Source organism: Fukomys damarensis, unplaced genomic scaffold (genome assembly GCF_012274545.1).
Source record: "Fukomys damarensis isolate Sample0158 unplaced genomic scaffold, DMR_v1.0_HiC HiC_scaffold_38, whole genome shotgun sequence".
NCBI classification, from domain to species: domain Eukaryota; kingdom Metazoa; phylum Chordata; class Mammalia; order Rodentia; family Bathyergidae; genus Fukomys; species Fukomys damarensis.
The window spans coordinates 75,660,393-75,678,170 of NW_022900950.1; the positions used below are offsets into that span (position 1 = coordinate 75,660,393).

Genomic DNA, 17,778 nt, shown 5'->3' on the forward strand with positions numbered 1-17,778 from the left:
TAAACTATGATAATTGATACCAAATATAATTTGTTAAATGACAGCAAAGTTTATAGGTATAAAGGAAGATATAAAGGAATAGTTTTTGTACGTAATTGAAGTTGAGCTTTATAATAATTTTATGAGATTGTTATGTTTTACGTAATCCCCATGGTAATCACAAAGAAAATATCTACAGAAAAGACACAAAAGGAAATATGAGGGCATTCATAACACTGGAATACATAAAGTAGTTAAATGGATTTTTAAAAAATCAGCTTTATTCTCTTTGGATACAAGGACACATAGGCTTAAAATAAAAGGGTGAAAATAGATATTAAATTTAAATTCTATTACAAAAAACATGAGTAGCCACACTTATACCAGGTAAAACAGACTTCAAGTTGACAATTACCACAAAAAACCCAAAAAGGACATTAAATGTACTAATGGAAAGGTCAGTTCACCAGGAAGTTACAGCAATTACAGACAACTGCCTCTGCCAGCAAAGGGCCCAAGGGCCTCATAAAGCAAATACGGACAGAACTGAAGAGAAAAATAGTAATACAAAAATAAGAAGGGACTCTCATACTCCATCTCAAGAACCGATAAATCAACTGGACGGAAGATATGGAGGGGAGCAGGGGACCTGAGTAACACTACAGACCAGTCGGACCAAACGGACACACACAGAACAGGTCACCCAACAGCAGCAGAACACGCGTTCTCATCCAGTGTACACGGAGCACTGTGCATGTAGTTTTTATGGTAGGCCATGAAACAAGTCCTAATACATTTAGTAAGATTGAAATCATACCAAATATCTTTCCCAACCACAACAGCATGAAACTTGAATTCATTAGTAAAAGGAAAATTGGAAAATCCCCAAATATGTGGACGACCAATACATCAACAAAGAAACACAAAAAGAAATTAGAAAATATCTGGAGATGAAAACAAGAGCTCAGCATACCAAAAGTTATGGGAGTCAGCACAAACAGCCCTGAGAAAGAAATGACTAATGGAAAATAGCTGCATTGAAAACAATAAATAAATCAACAAATAATGTCACCACTGAGACCTGCAAAGAGAATAAACAACCCACAGTGGAAAAAGGGAATTAGCAAAGAGTCGAGCAAATATAAACTAAATTGAGAAAATAAAAAAATAGAAAAAGATGAATGAAACTAAGTATTTTCTTTTAAATATCAACAAAAGTGACAAACTCTAGCTAGAATAACTAAAAAAAGACTCAATAAAATTCAAAAGTCAAAGAGGAGACATTATTACTGATACCACAAAAATAAAGAAAGGGTACCAAGATGACTATGAACAACTATGTGCCAAGAAATTAGCTCTCCTAGAAGAAATGACACATTTCTAGAAACATAAAAATTCACCAAGAGTGAGTGATGAAGAAATAGAAAATCTGAACAGACTTATAGTGATGACACTGAATAGTCAAAACCTCTCAAGACAGAAAAATCCAGCACCAGACATCTCCACAGGGGAATTCTAACATCTCAAGAACAATAGATGCCAATCCTTCTCAAACTCTTTCAAAGAAGTGGAAAAAGAAGAAAAACCCTCCACAATCATTTTAGGAGACTAGCGGCAGTTTTCTGCCAAAGTCAATACTATAAAAATCTACACACTGATATCCATGTAAACATGTGTGCAGAAAGTCCTCAAGAGAACACCAGTATGCAGAATTAAAAGCATGTTAAATGAATCATACACAATCACCACATGGGACTTATCTCAGTGATCAAATGTTTCAATATATAAATTATTAAATTTTATAAATTTATTTATATAAATCAATTATATAAATTAATGTGGTGCACCACACTAACCAAAGAAAGAATAAAAATTTGACAGTCATCTCAACAGACAAAAAAGCAAATGTCAAAATCTCAGTGCTTTTTCTTTTTTTGGTACCAGGGATCAAACTTGGGTCCTTGCGCTTGCGAGGCAAGCTGTGGAACTACTGAGCTCAATAAATCTTCAGCCCTCTCAGTGCTTTTTTGATGAAACAGAAGGAAATAACCTCAACATAACAAAGATCACATACATGAAAAGCCCACAACAACTAACAGAATGCTCCCCAGTATGAAACTGAAAGCACTTATTTTAGGAATAACAAAAAAGGAGAAAAGCTCACTCTTACCATTTCTATTCCATATAGCAATGGAACTCCTAGCCAGTGCAATTAAGCAAGAAAAAGAAACAAAAGTTATCCAAACTAGACAGGAAAAAAAAAATCCTATTTGCAGAAACATGATCTTTTATGTAGAAAACTCTTAAGATCTCATAGATGAAGAAACTATTAGAAGTAATAAATTCAACAAAGTGGCAGAATGCAAAACCAACATACAAAAATTAGTTGTTTCTATATAGCAATAAGGAGAAAACCATAAAGAAAACTCAAAAAACAACTTCATATACAACAGCATCGAAAAGAATAAAATACTTGAGAATAAACTTAACCAAGGAGACAAAAGAAGTGTACATTTAAAACCAGAGAACATTGCTGAAAATCAGAGACACAAATAAATGGAAAGACACGTGGTGGGAGACTTCAAGTTGTTCAAATGTTCTTAGCATCCGAAGTGGTGTCAACTCACACCTGCTGGGATGGCCTCCATAAAAACAACGACCCTAGGAAGTGGTGTCGGTGAGGATGTGGAAAGACTGGAATCTCTGTGCAGTGTGGCTGGGAGTGTGAAATGGTAGAGCCATTATGGGATAAAGTATGGAGGTTCCTCAAAAAGGTAAAAACAGAATTGCTGTATGGTCCACTAATTCCAATTCTCGATCTACTTCTACAACAACAGACCTCTAATAACAGGATCACTAGGCATCCACACACGCGGATCCCCTTCAGTGGTATTCGCAATCTCCCACGGGTGGTGTCCTAAACGTGGCACGAGGAGGCCATGGAATATTAGTTGGTCTTTTACACAAAAAAGAAATCCTGTCATGCATCACAAAGTACAGCAACCTGGAGGACACTGTGTGAATAAAGCCAGTCATAAAATGACAAATACTGTACTGTAAGGTTCTAATTAAATGAAGTATCTAATATCGACTCCTAGAGAACAGAATGGCAGTCACTGGGGCTGGGGAAGGTGTCCAAGGAGAATCTCTGTTCAGTGGGTAGAGTTCCAGTTCTGCAAAATGAAAACAATCTGGGGATCTCTTGTACAACAATGTGAATACAGTCAATACTGCTGTACATTTATATAAATGGCTAAGGTGGGAAATTTTGTGTTTTTTTTACCACAATAAAAAAGAAGGAAAGTGTTAATTTGTCCCTTCTGGTTTCTCATCATCAAAGTTGGCTGAAATGCTACTGATATTAAAAGAAAGTCATTCCTAGGCTCCCAGGTTGAGAAAAAGCACAGAAAAAGGATATTCAAAAAGAATAATCTTCCAACATTTGCAAGCAGATGAAAACTAAGCTTTAAAGTAGCAAACAAGTGCATCCTTGAACACTTCCGCTTTTGTGAATGCCTAAAGAAGTAACACAGGAAGCCATTAAACTACTTATTGACTTTTTATAGTAGAAAATGAGATACAGGGAAGAAAAGTGATGCAGAGTTAGTGCATGAATATGTGGATATAACTGATTAAATCTGAAATACATATTTGATGGGATTTAACTGGGCACTCTTGGCGAGTGGTTATCTATAGATGGGTGGACTCAGTTATTTAAAAGTGCATTCAGTAACACAGAGAAAAGTTGGTGCTGAACTAAAACGATCCCTGCATGCTCCTTCTCCGGCTTTAAGTTTGTGGTTTACAGAAGACCATCTGAAATGCAAGCTGGAGAATTTTCAGTGGTGAGGCAATGCTGGATTTGATCCCGTGCTTCTGGGCTTCTCTCTGTCCACCCATTTCCTGCCTGCCTTCCCCACAATGTCACCCGGACTTCACATTACCTGCGTTCTTAGGACTCGTCCACACACTCTGTTCTGCTCCTGGGTTCCACCCAGACAGAATCCAGAGCAGATGGGGTCCAGAAAGCAAGGCTGTGCCATATTTGTGTGAGGGATTCTCAACTCCAACTTCAAGACACTCAGAATATTTCCACTTACCCTATTACAGTTCACTTAAAGAAATATCTTTTAAGATATTTTTAGTTGCCAAATACAATCTATAATTTTTATGATTCCATTTGATTTTCATAGCAGCTGTTTGGGAATGCAGCATTATTTTCCTTAAAATAATCTGAAAGCAAGCATTAAATATCCACAAAGGAACAGAAATACTAATACCACCAATAAATGTTTTGTTTTTAACTTAAATATGAATGAAAGCTCCTAGTAGATTTTAAAGTGAGAAATCAAAAGCATAAATAAGGACCAAACTGGATGACAGATATGGGAAGTAGGAAGAAAATACTCAAATGGGAAGGGGAACAAGGGCAGGGGAGGGAGAAGAGAAGGGTATAAAAAAGAGCTAAGACATGTTCTGTTCATTTGCCAACTCCCCATGATGAAAGCAGCCATTACGTATTGCAGACATGTGCTAATAAAGAATTTTTAAAAATAAAGTGTTATAAATCACAAACGTCCAAATCTCTTTCAGCTTTCAGTAATAGAACGAACACCCCTCTGATCCTATGATTCACACTATGGGTTCTGTCTCATTCCTTTGTTTCTTTTTATAGCTAACCCCTGTCAAAAATACACTGAGTTGTCTGTCTCCACTTCTTCACTTTGCACCTCATGTACTTTGGCTTCTAAAGTGTAACTCTAACAAACTGGTTCTCTGCAGAGTTTCCAGTTTCCTTCTAAGTTGCTAAGTGTTGTTTAGCTGCGACTGTTCCTGTAAGAAGCCACAGCTGACTCCAGAATTCATTTTAGAGTCTTAGCTCTTACTGTTTTTGACCAAAGCCCTGAACAGTTTCAACAAAGCAAGTTTACTCCTCAGAAGTTCTTCTCTGTCCTCTCTGTGGCCTTTATTTTCTAAACGTGTTGTTCCTTTACTACCTCTTCCTCGATATCTGATGCATGGACTTAGATTTCAGACACACCTTCTGGTCTGCTGTGTTCTTTCCTCCCACTGGCAAGACAGCACCCTTGGACCATCTCAGGTAAGGCTCTTACCAGGGCAATCAGGGCAGTGGACTGTCAGCAACAAAGCCCCAGACTGCGAGTGGAAACCCAACACCCCAGGCACAGACATCCAACTGAGCTCATCATCACTTCTCAGTCTCAATTTTAGCTGAACTCTGCTTTTTGTTTCTTTGACACCATCCTCTCAAGAACAGTCACTACCATCTGTCACCTCCATCTCCGTCTCAGAGGCCACACGTGTTGGAATCTCATGCTTGCAGCTTTACCAGGAGCTGCCTGTGGTAGTTCTGCAGTCCTGCAGTCTCAGGGGCTGTCCCATCCGTTGAGTGCAGTAGGTGCTGTCCTTATGGGAGCTCTCTGCAGTGACTCTGCCCATGAGATTTTTCCTGGACCCCTCATCTGTCCACAATAACCTTTGAAATTTAGGTGGAGTTTGTAATAGTTCTATAGCCCTTGCAGTATGGATGCCACAAAGTTTGTGTCTTATTTCTCCAACTCCTGTGAAATCCTGGTGTTACTCTGGATTTTCTTCTCATTTTTCCTTCCAACTCTACCCCCGCTGCACACCAGAATCACATGGGAGTGTCTACCAGTTAATGACTGGTCTACCTTCGAAGAGTCCCATTTTACTGATTGGGGTGTATGGATGTTGCAGCACTAGCTCCTGGGCGTCTGTGCGCAGTCAGGGTCGAGAGCCCAGGTCTCAGAGGGCTGTGCCAGTGAGGAGGAGTGCGTACCCTCCCGTCAGCCTTCCTCACTGCTGGAGGCGCAGCTCACAGGAATGCCCGACTCCTCTCCCCTCCAGGGCACTCTTCATCAGCTTGCACTTTCTTTCTCCAATGTCAAATATGTTTTGATAGCTTCCAGGCCATCGATGTCTCTCTCTTTCAGGTTATAAGAGAGAAGCCCACCGGTCCCTACCAGCTGCTGCCCAGCTATTCCCAGTGAGCAAGTTCCCTGTGTTTTCAAGGCCCAACACTCCCAATTTTCTCTACCTCAACCCATCTGTCTCTCTGCCTCCCAGTTTCACTCTCACTTGGGAATAGAGCTTTTTTTTTGTCTTGGAAGTAAGAGTTAAATGGTAAAACAGGTTCAATGAACACACGAACAGGAACAAACCCCTTTGTGGCTGTGCTAATTCTGATTTCACTTTCATCTCACTTGACTTCGAAGTACTGGAAACAAGGACAATAAAATGCTTTAGGTCATCAAAACCTTCTCATAACAGAACATATGACATAGATGTTCAGGGTCCTTTGGAAAATTAAATACTGAGAATACCAAATCAAGTTTACAGTCAACATTTAACAGGGGTATTGGGGGATGAGAGAGGAGAGTGTCTTCAAGAACATAAATAAGCGCCTCCTCCAAGGTTTAAAGTTTAAAAAGCAGAGTAAGACTTAGACGTGCAAAGCAAATAGTTAAGTTTCTTTATTTTTTAATGACTGATCAATTATTTCTTATGAGTACCACCCTGACTACAGAATAGGATAAAAACCGACCATTTAAAAGTACTACTTAATATCATTTCCATCTCTTCCTTTTAAACACGATTTTAGGTAACACACTATCTTTTGAGGTCATGCTCCATCTTGGAGTTTTCTCCCTCCTGCTGCTCCTGCGAAAGGTTCACTGCAGCCGTAAGGCGGGACCTTTCTGTGCTGTCCGCTGGCTCTCCGAGTTCAGCAGTGAGCCTGGTCTGTCTTACCCACACATGCCCACACATGCCCACCTGGCCCAGTGTCACCCCTGTATGATACAGGTAGCCTTGAGAGTGCTACCCAACCCCGCCTACCCGAAAATTTGGGAGTGAGGTCATGTCATCACCGCAGCAGAGGTCCTCACAGCAGGCCAGCCAGCTGTACTGTTGTCAGACTGCATCGACGAGTGAGCACGAGTCAGACGAGGCTGGGACACTGCCCCGCGCCTTCTCCCTGCCCAGCACCTTGCCCATTTTACTTGCCTGCCTCTGCCCCTTGTCCTGTGATATGAAAGGGTCATTTTATGAGACAGTGTCCTCTGATAGTCCCAAAGTATCTTCTGCTTAGTTTTCCTTTTAGTCTAGCTCACTGGACTCTCCTGAATTACAGCTTCCAAGAAAGGGGCAGCTCGGACGAGAGGGCCAACCCCTTGTTTCTGTGCTTTTTCTCTTCTGTCCTTCCCATATTCCCCAGCAGCAAGATAGAAGAGGTTTCTCTTATTTCCAAGGATCAGGCTTCCTTGTGAACAATACTGGATTATAATGAAGGCCACATATTTTTTTTGTCAAAGATGAAATACTATGTTTGCTTTCTTCTTGTCAGAATCCTAATGCTATCCACAACAAATGGATGCCCCTTGTAGAGCGGGCATTTTTTATCCATGATAAGCGATAGAGAAAAAAGTTTTAACAGAGTTCAAAAATATTAACCCTGTTACAGCTTGTAACCATTAATCCTGATACACAACTTGACTGGACTACGAAATGCCCAGGAGATTAGGACAACACACTTCTGGGTGCGTTGTGGGGGTGTGACCTTGTGGAATGCATCTGGTCCCTCCTGACTTCCTCTCTGGCATTGTTCCCTTCCTGAGCAGCTTTCTTTTGCTGTCCCCTTTCATCATGTGCTTCTGCTTTGGAGCCAGCTGACCATGGACTGGACCCCCTGAAACCATGAGCTTTAAGCTGCGGGTGTCAAATACTGTGTCTCAGCAAAGAAAAGCCACTCATGCAGCTATACACAAAATCTAATGGTTTAGAACATAGTTATGCATAAATGGCTCAAGGGCAGAAGCCTTGGCTGAGGACTTGAGGAGCCTAGCAAGGAAGGTGTAAACCAAAGGGAGCTGCTGAGTGATGACAATCTCGGGCTGTCAGCAGCAGCATCCGAAGTCCCTCTTGGCAGTGCTCTGAAAGCTCTGCTGGAGGAAAGGGGTTGCAGGTGGATGACATTTAACACTCGAGTCACATTCTACTCTTAATTGCTTAGAGTTAGCAACAACTTTCTGATTACAGTTTGGCTTTCTGTATCTTTTTTCCTGGTCATTTCGACATGAGTGTTATAATCTGCATAGCAATCATAGTTTACCAAATAAAAAAGTTAAAATGGGCAGCACGGCATCATCATGACATCTGTATCGGTCCCTTTCACAATGGCTAACAAGTCCCACCCCCAGGGGAGGAATCCTTGAACTTCCATGGCTGAGGCCCAGCTCTGGGATGAGGGTGAATTCTCAAAGATTAAAAGCTGCCTTATGAGGTACATATTTCTTCTTTTTAGAAACCACCTAAGGCTTTTCTCCTTCAGAGCTCTCTTGAAATCAGAACTTGCCTTTCACATGAGGCAGTGAAATTCTATATTGTTGTAAATGGCCAAGACGGTATTTACCCCAATGACTTTCACTCTAAACCTGAGACCGGCCCTAAGTAACAACACACTGGTGACAGAGAACATTCGCTTCCCTCTTTTCATTATTATAAAAATGTATATGTTGGGCATTGTTTCAAAATTGTTGATGACATGGAGCCACCTAATTCCATGTTTATGGAGAAATTCATTACCTTGGAGAGTATAATTTTATCTGGTTTGGACAGAAAATGAAACAGATGTTAGCACTTTAAAATCTGCAAGTATTTCCTCATTGTCACATAATTGTTACACGATAACTGCTTGCTCTGGTAGGAATTTATACCCAGCTAACTTTACAGAATTCAAATAAGAATTTTCGACCGACGGAAAACAGCAATAGTAACAAAAGCAATGACCAGTATCCTCCAATGCCTTAGTCTAACCCTCACAGTGGCCCTGTGAGGAAGCCCTTCCCATCAGCCCTTTACGTCAGAAGGAGAACGTGCCACTCGTGAGCACAAGAGCCATGACCGCGGCTGACCTGTGGGGCTGCACCAACCCTGTCACACGTCTACACACCGACATGCATGCACCTGGTCTAGTTAGAGCAGGAACCAGAATTCACCAGATCAACCGCAACAGTGTTGAAGGAAGAGGTTGACCTCTAATTGTCAGGGCCTAATTTATTTTTGTACCAGATCCCATATATCTGACTAGTTAGACAGCCCTCATGAGACATCATGTTTTAATCTGGCCTCAACTGTTCCACCTACTTTTCTGCTTTTCTACTTACTTTTAATAAAGGTACCAATATAATTCAATAATTTTGATTTTTCCCCTCGGAGTATCTCAAAGAGATGCCTGAACCTGCGATAGCCCACACTGAGGAGGGAAGCTGTTGGTTCACCCTTGTCTGGAAAACCACAGTGTTGGAAGTGAGACAGAAGAAATAAATCCTAGCTGGCTTCTAAATGGCTCCTTTAATTCATTTAGCTGATTTAAACACTGTGGGCAGTGAGTGGCTTATCCTTAGCTTAAAAAAAAAAAGATGTTTTTTAGTTCAGTTTGAAAAATGTGGGTGTGGGGTGGAGAAGCAGGGGGAGCAGAAGTGGGGGATGCTCAGACAACCTGTCACCCCGATGAAGGCAGCCTCTGCCATGCACAGGGCTGTTAAGTTCAGTTTTGTTAATAAACTGCAGTGCGAGTCAAATCTAAACCTGTGGCCCCTCTGACAACAAAAAGACTAAAGATAAATACATGGGAGTTACTGGTTTTAACCTTTTGTTTTCTTAAGAATATATAAATGTTGAAGGCAGTGTGAAATGAGAATAATTTATGATAATACCAAAAATAATGCCAGGTGGTACCTATCAATAGGGTTTCTGAGTAACTTACAGAAAATCTAAGCTTCCATTAGGTGGATATTTTTCATTTGTAAATACAGATTAAACTGACAGGCATGCTTGGGGCAGTGCAAATCTTTCTAGCAGCTGTAAAGTGATATTTAATAACATATATCAAGACTATTCTGACATTGATCAATGGATTTGCAATTTTTAATACCACTGGAATTAAAAAGAAATCAGGAAAGGTCACTTTCTGTGGTCTGTGTTACAATCTGGCAGTCTGTCTGAAACTGTGCTCCAGGAAAAGCTCTGTGCAGCCTGAAATACCAATTTTCCAGCAAATTTAGTGACTCTTTTTTAATATTTAGATCTTTAATCCATTTGGATTTCAGTTTAGTGCATGGTGAAAGATAAGGGTCTAGTTTTAACCTTTGGCAGGTTTTACCAGCTGCTCCTCAGACAAAGGACTATTATCTAGAATATATAAAGAACTAGAAAAAATCAGCCCCCCCCAATATAAAGACACAATTCATAAATGGGCATCTGAAATGAACAGACATTTCTCAGACAAAGAAGTAAAAGCATCAAGGAAATACATGAAAAAATGTTTCACATCACTGGTCATTCGAGAGATGCAGATGAAAACAACAGAGATTCCACCTCACCCCACAAAGAATGGCTGCTATCAAGAAATCACTCAATAACAAATGTTGGCAGAGCTGTGGGGAGAAAGGAACCCTTCTCTATTGTTGGTGGGAGTGCAGACTGGTGCAACCACTATGGAAATCAATATGGAGATACTTCAAAGAGCTGGGACTAGAGGTTCCATTTGAACCTCAGCCATCCCTCTGCTGGCTATCTTTCCAAAAGAATTAAAAGAATCATATCACAGTGATGTATGTGCACCCATGTTTATAGCAGCACAGTTTGTAAGAGCTAAATCTTGGAAACAGCCCATTTGCCCATCAATTGGAAACTGGATAAAGAAGATGTGGTTTTTCTATAAAATGGAATAATACTCAGCCATAAAGAATGAGAAAGTAGATTCATTCATAGGAAAATGGATACATATTGAGGATATACTTCCAAGTGAAATAAATAAATCACACATGTATAAATACCAAACAGTTTCTCTGGTGTAAAAACTATAATGGTACATAAGATCCTAATGATATAATTGACAATGTGAAATAGGCAGAAAAGGGCTAAAGGTGTAGGGAAAGTGGGAAGGGTAGGGGAAAGGAAATAAGGGAAAAGAAAAAAAACATGAGAAAATGAAAAAATGGGAATAAAGTATTTGTAAATAGGGAAGGGAGGGGGGGTGAAGGGAGGGCAGGGACAAGGAGATAAAATGAGAACCAAGACCTGTCATGTAAAGGTACAAGATCCCAGTGATGAATTTAACTGTACTGTCTACCTAAAATGTACCAAAAAAAAACTCAATGAGAACAATAAAGGAAGGAAGAAAGAAAGGAAGGAAGGAAGGAAGGAAGGCAGGAAGGAAGGAAGGAAGGCAGGCAGGCAGGCAGGCAGGCTTGGCCCTGGGCAGCACTATGGGGGAAGGCAGGAGCCTTTGGAAGCAGGCCCTCGAGGGGGTGAGGCTGGCTTATGCGCTGAGCACTTTGCTCTAGGACACGCTCGTCATGAGGTGCTGGCCTCCTCCACAGAGGCCCAGAGCAAGTGGCTGGCGGATATTACCCAGGCACCTCCAGAACTGTGAACCAGAATGAACTTCTCTTCATTAGCAAACTTCCTAGGGTGTTTTGCTGAAGTGTTGAAAAAGCGAACTAGCAGGACCCTATTGATCACAACCGTCCAGTACCAAGAACTGGCTGAACTCAAAAGTTTATTCCCGAATATACAACATCGCTCTCCTGCCAAACACAGAGTCAGTGAACAAGGAGACTGGAAGGACACTTACCTGCCTCACAGTTTTCAGTCACAAGTCCCTCGTACAGATGCTGGCTGAAGGAAATCTTTACATCTTCACCTTCCGCGTGAACGATCAAGAGACCAGGGGTTGTCCTGGCTGGGACCCCTTGGTCTGTGACTCTTAACCACAACCAGGCAGGAAAATATTCTGAAGTTGGATTTTGCAGAAGCTTAATTTCTCCTGTGTCTTCATCAATAGAAAACACTGACTGGGCATCTGTAAAACTAAAAGTCACCATTCCGCTGGGCCCTGCATCCGGGTCGCTGGCTCTCAGGATAGCAACGGTGTGATTTGCAGGCAGCTGGGAAGAGAGAAAGACGTGGATGGGATTCTGCTCCCAAGCTGGGTCGTTGTCATTCACGTCTGTGACCAACACTGTCACAGTTACTGTGCTGCTTCTGGAGCCGGCCGTGCTGCAGTCTCTGGCCACGGCCTGAAATGTGTACAGGGCCCGGGCTTCCCGGTCGAGGGCACGGCTAGTTCTCAGCACGCCCGTCGCAGGGTTAATGGTGAACGCCCCGGAAGACTCGTCCACCAGGAAATACTCAGTCTGTCCGTTCAGGCCTTCGTCCTTGTCCACAGCAGACAGCACCAGGACTACGGTTCCCACGGCAGCGTCCTCTCTCACCAAGGGCTGGTAACGAAGCGTGGAAAATGCAGGGCTGTGGTCATTGTCATCCAAAACCCTAACCGGCAGCTGTACGGCGGTGCTCCGAGGGGGGTCTCCCAGGTCGGAGCACCGCACGGTGAGTCTGAAGCTGCTGACTTGCTCTCGGTCCAGGGCACGAGTGGTTGCCAGTTCTCCTGACGTTTCGTCAATAACAAAGGACTCGTCCGTGTTTCCATCTGTCACAATGATTGAAAATGCACTGAGGGGATTGAAAGGGTACCACTTCGCTAGTGCTGCGCACAACCACTGCCCATTCAGTAGGAGCTGTTTCCTTACAGTCACACCCTAGCACTTCCGTAAGTACTGGGGATAGAGCGTGATAAAGTCCCTACCCATATCAAGCTTCTACCAAACAAAGAAGCGACTTAGGCCCGTTATTCCCGAAAGGTTAGCATCACTGGATTAAGGAACGAACAGCCGAGGAGTAAAGCTCCACCCTGAGTGCGTCTGTGTGCCCGGTGGCAGTGAGGCCTCACCCTTCGTCCCTGGCACTGTTCCCTTTTCTGCTGCCCAGCCCCACGAGCTCAGCGGCCTTGCTCCACCCTGCCCTTCTGCCGCGATGCCCCTGCTCTGGGGCCAGGCTGCCGTGACACCACAAGCCGGCTCACTCCTGTCCTCCTCGAAGCTGTGTCTCAGCAACGGGACGTGGGCTAACGCAGCATGCAACGTCATTCAAGTGCATCTTAACCGAGTCGGGGCACACCTAGGGCACTCGCTTTCATTAATTTGCAACAGTGTGAATTTTTTGTGTGCATCTGTAACTGTTTATATTCCCGTATTTTTCCTCTTGAGAACCTTTGAATGTATATGTTTTATTTGAAGTAAATAACAGGAGGCAGGAATAAGAAACAGGAGTTATGCAGTATTATGGGAAAATATGGTTAATGTTTAATTTTTAAAATTTATTATCTAGTAAAAGACACACTGCCATTGGCCTCCTGCAAACTATTTCCCACAGCTTTGAACATCCGTATCTCACCATTCTTACACTTTCTGAAGCAGCTCTGAAAGTCCTCTTTGGGGAGTATCTTTAGTTGTGCTACCATGGTTTCCTTACCATCCTGAATCTATTCAAAACATTTCAGTTTCATGGTCCTTTTATCTTTGGGAAGAACCAGAAGTTGTACAGTGCCAGGTCTGGTGGGCAAGGAGGACGAAGACACCCAGTAAAGGTTTTACAAGCTGCCTTTGTATTGGATGTGTGACTTGAGGGGACCATGTCTGGTCCCGGATGTGTGACTTGGGGGGACCATGTCTGGTCCCTGGCCCCTTTCCTTCTGGCTCTTGCCCTCTTCTCTGCTCCATGATGTCATGAGATGAGGAGCTTTCCTTTGGCATAACCCTCTGCCACGATGTTTCTGCCTGGGAGCCAGCCATCCATGGACTGGAACCTACGAAACTGTGAGCTAAAATAAACTTCTCCTCATTTAAGTTGCAGGCATCAAACATTTTGCCCCAGCAATGGAAAACTCACCAATATATGCCAACAAGTACAGAAGAAGTGACATATAGAATGCACTGACTCAGTCGGAACCCTGGGGGAAATTTTAATTAGAAAATACTCACCGATTATGTGATACCTGACAGCTCCATTGTTGCCAGCATCCCTATCAGAGGCCAAAACAGTGTAGACAACCTTGGGTTCTTGGTTTTCCAGAACCTCAATGTACTGATTGGTGCCGAGAAACTCTGGTGCATGATCGTTTTCATCTTCAACGGTGCAGAGAATTGTTGTGGTGCAGGACAATGAAGGGACTCCCCCATCTCGTACCAGGACTGACGTGGAACATAAAGATGGCATGGGTTGAAAATGTTTCTCTCTAACAGCAGCAGACGAAGCTAGCCGAGCAACACTTGGTCAGTACTATTCAAAGACACTTCAACTGAATGTTAATTTTCTCTGTGGACCTTTCTGTTTTTTTGGGTTTTTTTTCCTCTCAAATACACTGGGACAGGAGGATCCCTTACCTTGAAGAGTAAAGACATCCTGAACTTCTCTGTCAAGTGTGGTGGCTGTCACGACCTCTCCAGTGTCTGCATTGATCTTGAAAAATCCAAAGGAAGCTCCTGACAGGATTTCAAACTGAAGCTTGGAACTGATTCCTTAGCAAAAGATAAAAATAAACTTAGCACTTATCCCTTGGGAACCCACTTGGCCATTTTACTACCTGTTTTCCTTCGAACATGTTAGGCTGTAGATGAGGAAGGCAAGATTCTCAGCCAGTCTTCGAATTAAGGTAAATGAAAATCTCTCAGGCTGTGCTTGCAAATAAAAGCCTCATGAGCTGAAATACTTGGTTTTCAAAAGTCTTGTGAGACTTCCTCACAGTGAATGCTTAGGATTTTTTCCCTCCCATAAAATTTTTCTTATGAGTGCGCAAATTCTACAACACATTCCTAATTATTCCTTTTAACACCCTTGATTGTGATTTAATGATGTAATTACAAATTTGTGGTACAAATGACAATTTCTCTAGATTGACCCTCTATTTAAAAGCCTGTGCTCAGTTACAGGACTGTTTATTCTCAATCTCAGGAACCCACAGAGTTGCTTAGGTGTTTATTTTTGTTTTGTGTTTACTTCATAGTCTGTCTCCTATCTGAGTGAGAAATGTGATACTATATTATTATACACTTTCAAAGTCATTCTTCCCATATTTCTGTGGTTTCAACTAGTGACTTGTTTCTTCTCATACCCTTGCCACCCTCTCCAGATCGATGAAAAGGAAAATAAAATATAATGATTTAGTCTCCTTCCACCACCTCACTGAGTATTTTGGAAATCTGAATCTGATGATATTCAGTGATACCCTGTGGCACACACCTAAGGAAGGGTGTAAGGGTGTGTGGGTGTGTGGACATATTCGCATGCCCAGGTGTGTATCCCTATATCTTGTCTTAGACCTCAAACCTGCAGTCTCATGACTTCTATATCTTGTCCCTTAAAGCCACCTCTCCCCATTTATTTCCTTCCCATCTAGTCCAGCCCTGTGAGCTATTACTTTAGCAACTTGTTTCCTTCCACAGGTCTTGTTTGTTTTTGCCAAAGATACTGAACAAATCCTCAGTCCAGGATCCTTCCAAGTGTCTCTCTGTTCTAATGCATGACCCAGCAGATGGGAAACTCATCTGGCAGTGTTTTCTTGGCCACCCCATCCTATTCGGGTCTCCTGCCTGACCTCCTGGCGCTCTCCCTCAGGTCACAACCTTGATACAGCTCAGGAATGAGGACTGGAAAAGAGCTCCCTCAGCCTTCTGCATCTACATTCAACTCCAGCCCTCAGAGTTTTGTCCCAGTAGTAAAAATCAGTCTTCAAATACTTTCTTGGGATTTTTCTCTAAAGTCTATTCTTTCCCCTATAATATTCCCTTCCATTATGATTATACTCTTGTAAAACTATCAGAATTAAGCTCTGTCTTCTTTCTGGAGCCCAAGTAAATCTGAACATGCTGTGCATTCTCTGTAGCTGGCTTCCACCCACTGCCTGTCCCAGCCACTCTTTCCCCATGGCAGTGAACTCCTGGTTACAAAACCTACTGGTCACCCATCTTCCGTGCTCACCTAACTTGGCTTCTCTGTGGCACATTGCTGACTCATATTTTAAAAGAAATGAAAGAATAGGGGAAAAGGGAGGAATGCATAAGGGAAAGAGGAGGGAATGTTCTTTTCCTTGTTTCACTATGATCTATTTTTCTCCTACCTCCTGCATGAAATGTAAGGGTCTTTCTATATATGAACTGATATTGCAGCCGTCTTTGCCCTGACGTCTCACCCTGCAAATTTATTTTACCTCATTCTCAACCCAAGGAGCTCAGGTTCCACCTAAGTACAGATGGCACCACGTACGTTTGGCTGCACAACTCTTCCTCCCCTCCTTCTGTTCTCCCTCCCCTCGACCCTTCCTTTTCGACCTTCCTGTCTTTCCTCCTCCCTTTCCTGCCTCCTTTCCAGCCTTCTTTCTTTCCTTTCTTCCTCATTTCTTTCATGCGTTCGCGTATGCAGTGCACATTTACTGAATGTCAGGCACTGGAAAGATGCTGCCGAAGAATTCTCTCAGTTCTCAGAGTTCCGTCTAGTGGAGGAGATGACTGAACTTACAAGTTGTACAAAGTAGGACGGAATATTTGAAATTGCTCACTTGCCACAGGTAGACAGTTTGTTCTTTAATTATTTCATATTTCACCCAATACATACATATATAAGGAGAGCAAAGTGAGGTTCTAAGTTGCTATGCCAGGAAATGCTACCAAGGAAACAAATTCTCTCTCCTCACGGTGCTCACATTATACTCCTGAGTGTGGATGAGGAAGCAGGCAATTACAACCCCATATGATAATACCTGTGTAAGGTAAGTTGCTTTGTGATAACCTGAGACCCCAAAGATGAATTCAGGAAGAGGGAAGTGTGCGTGAATGCATTTAAAATAAAATCCAAACACCTTTCCTGAGTCTACAAAATCCCATACGGCGTGGCTCTGCTCATTTCCCAGCCTTTCCTCATGGACCCCCTCCCTTACCAGACGCCTGGCCCGCACTGTCCTGCTGGGCCCTGAATATACTGCTCCTTTCTGTCATGTCCCTGTAGTCACTGCTCCTTCTGTCTGCTTTTTCTAAGGTTCTAAAACTCCAAATTTCCCCTCAGTTTCCCAGTAGCAGCTGCCTGCTAGATCTGTTTTTTCTGGACTATCTTGCACTCTCCTTTTACTTACTCAGCTATTCAACACCTGCATTGTAGTGTCTCGTTTCCTTGACTGAATGTGACTGATAAGACATTTGGCAAAAGGAGTTGGTTTCAGGTAACGGGGAAATCTGGGATTGGTCCGATTCTCTTTGGCCTTGAACGCAGTACAGAGTGCCCTGCCATGGAAAATATAGTCTACTAGTAATTCAACACTTGAGGTGATATCATGATTAATTAAATTATATCTGTGTTTTTCTATGATGAAGTTAGGGAACCAAATGGCATAAAAGGAATATGACACAGAATGATAAGTGAATGTGCTAGCACTTTCCAAAAGGAACATTGCAAGACGACATTTTAACCGTGCAGCTCAAATCATAGCTAAGAAGCTGGCAAGCTCTGATGGCAGCCCTAAAATTCATCTCCTCAGAGATCAGACCCAAATCGAGCTGCAGATTTAGCTGACAGCTTGAAAGGCAATACTTCTACCCATGAAAATGCACAGAGTCAGAGTTCAACAAACTATAGGCAATCAAGTACAAATCTGACTACATCAAAGACAGCTCACAGATTCAAAAGGATAACAATAGTTTTCTAACTTGTATTGCACAAACCTGGGAAATATGTATGAAAATCTATTTTAAGGATATGAGATGCGGGGCCGGAGATTTAGCTCAGCAATTCCGTGGCCTACCTTGCAAGCACAAGGACCCGAGTTCAATCCCCAGTACCAAAAAAAAAAAAAAAAAAAAAAAA

At 42.4% G+C, this 17,778-nt stretch overlaps 1 protein-coding gene across 1 annotated transcript in view; it reads right to left on the reverse strand.

The window, feature by feature from the left end:
• Nucleotides 1-17,778, reverse strand: part of Dchs2 (dachsous cadherin-related 2) — a gene marked incomplete at its 5' end in the record, with an annotated part of 231,612 nt that overhangs the window by 42,877 nt on the left and 170,957 nt on the right. The window contains 3 exons of the mRNA XM_010628006.3: nucleotides 11,660-12,517; nucleotides 13,908-14,117; nucleotides 14,310-14,444. Of these exons, the coding sequence (XP_010626308.1) occupies nucleotides 11,660-12,517; nucleotides 13,908-14,117; nucleotides 14,310-14,444 (1,203 nt within the window). The remainder of the gene's footprint in view (nucleotides 1-11,659; nucleotides 12,518-13,907; nucleotides 14,118-14,309; nucleotides 14,445-17,778) is intronic.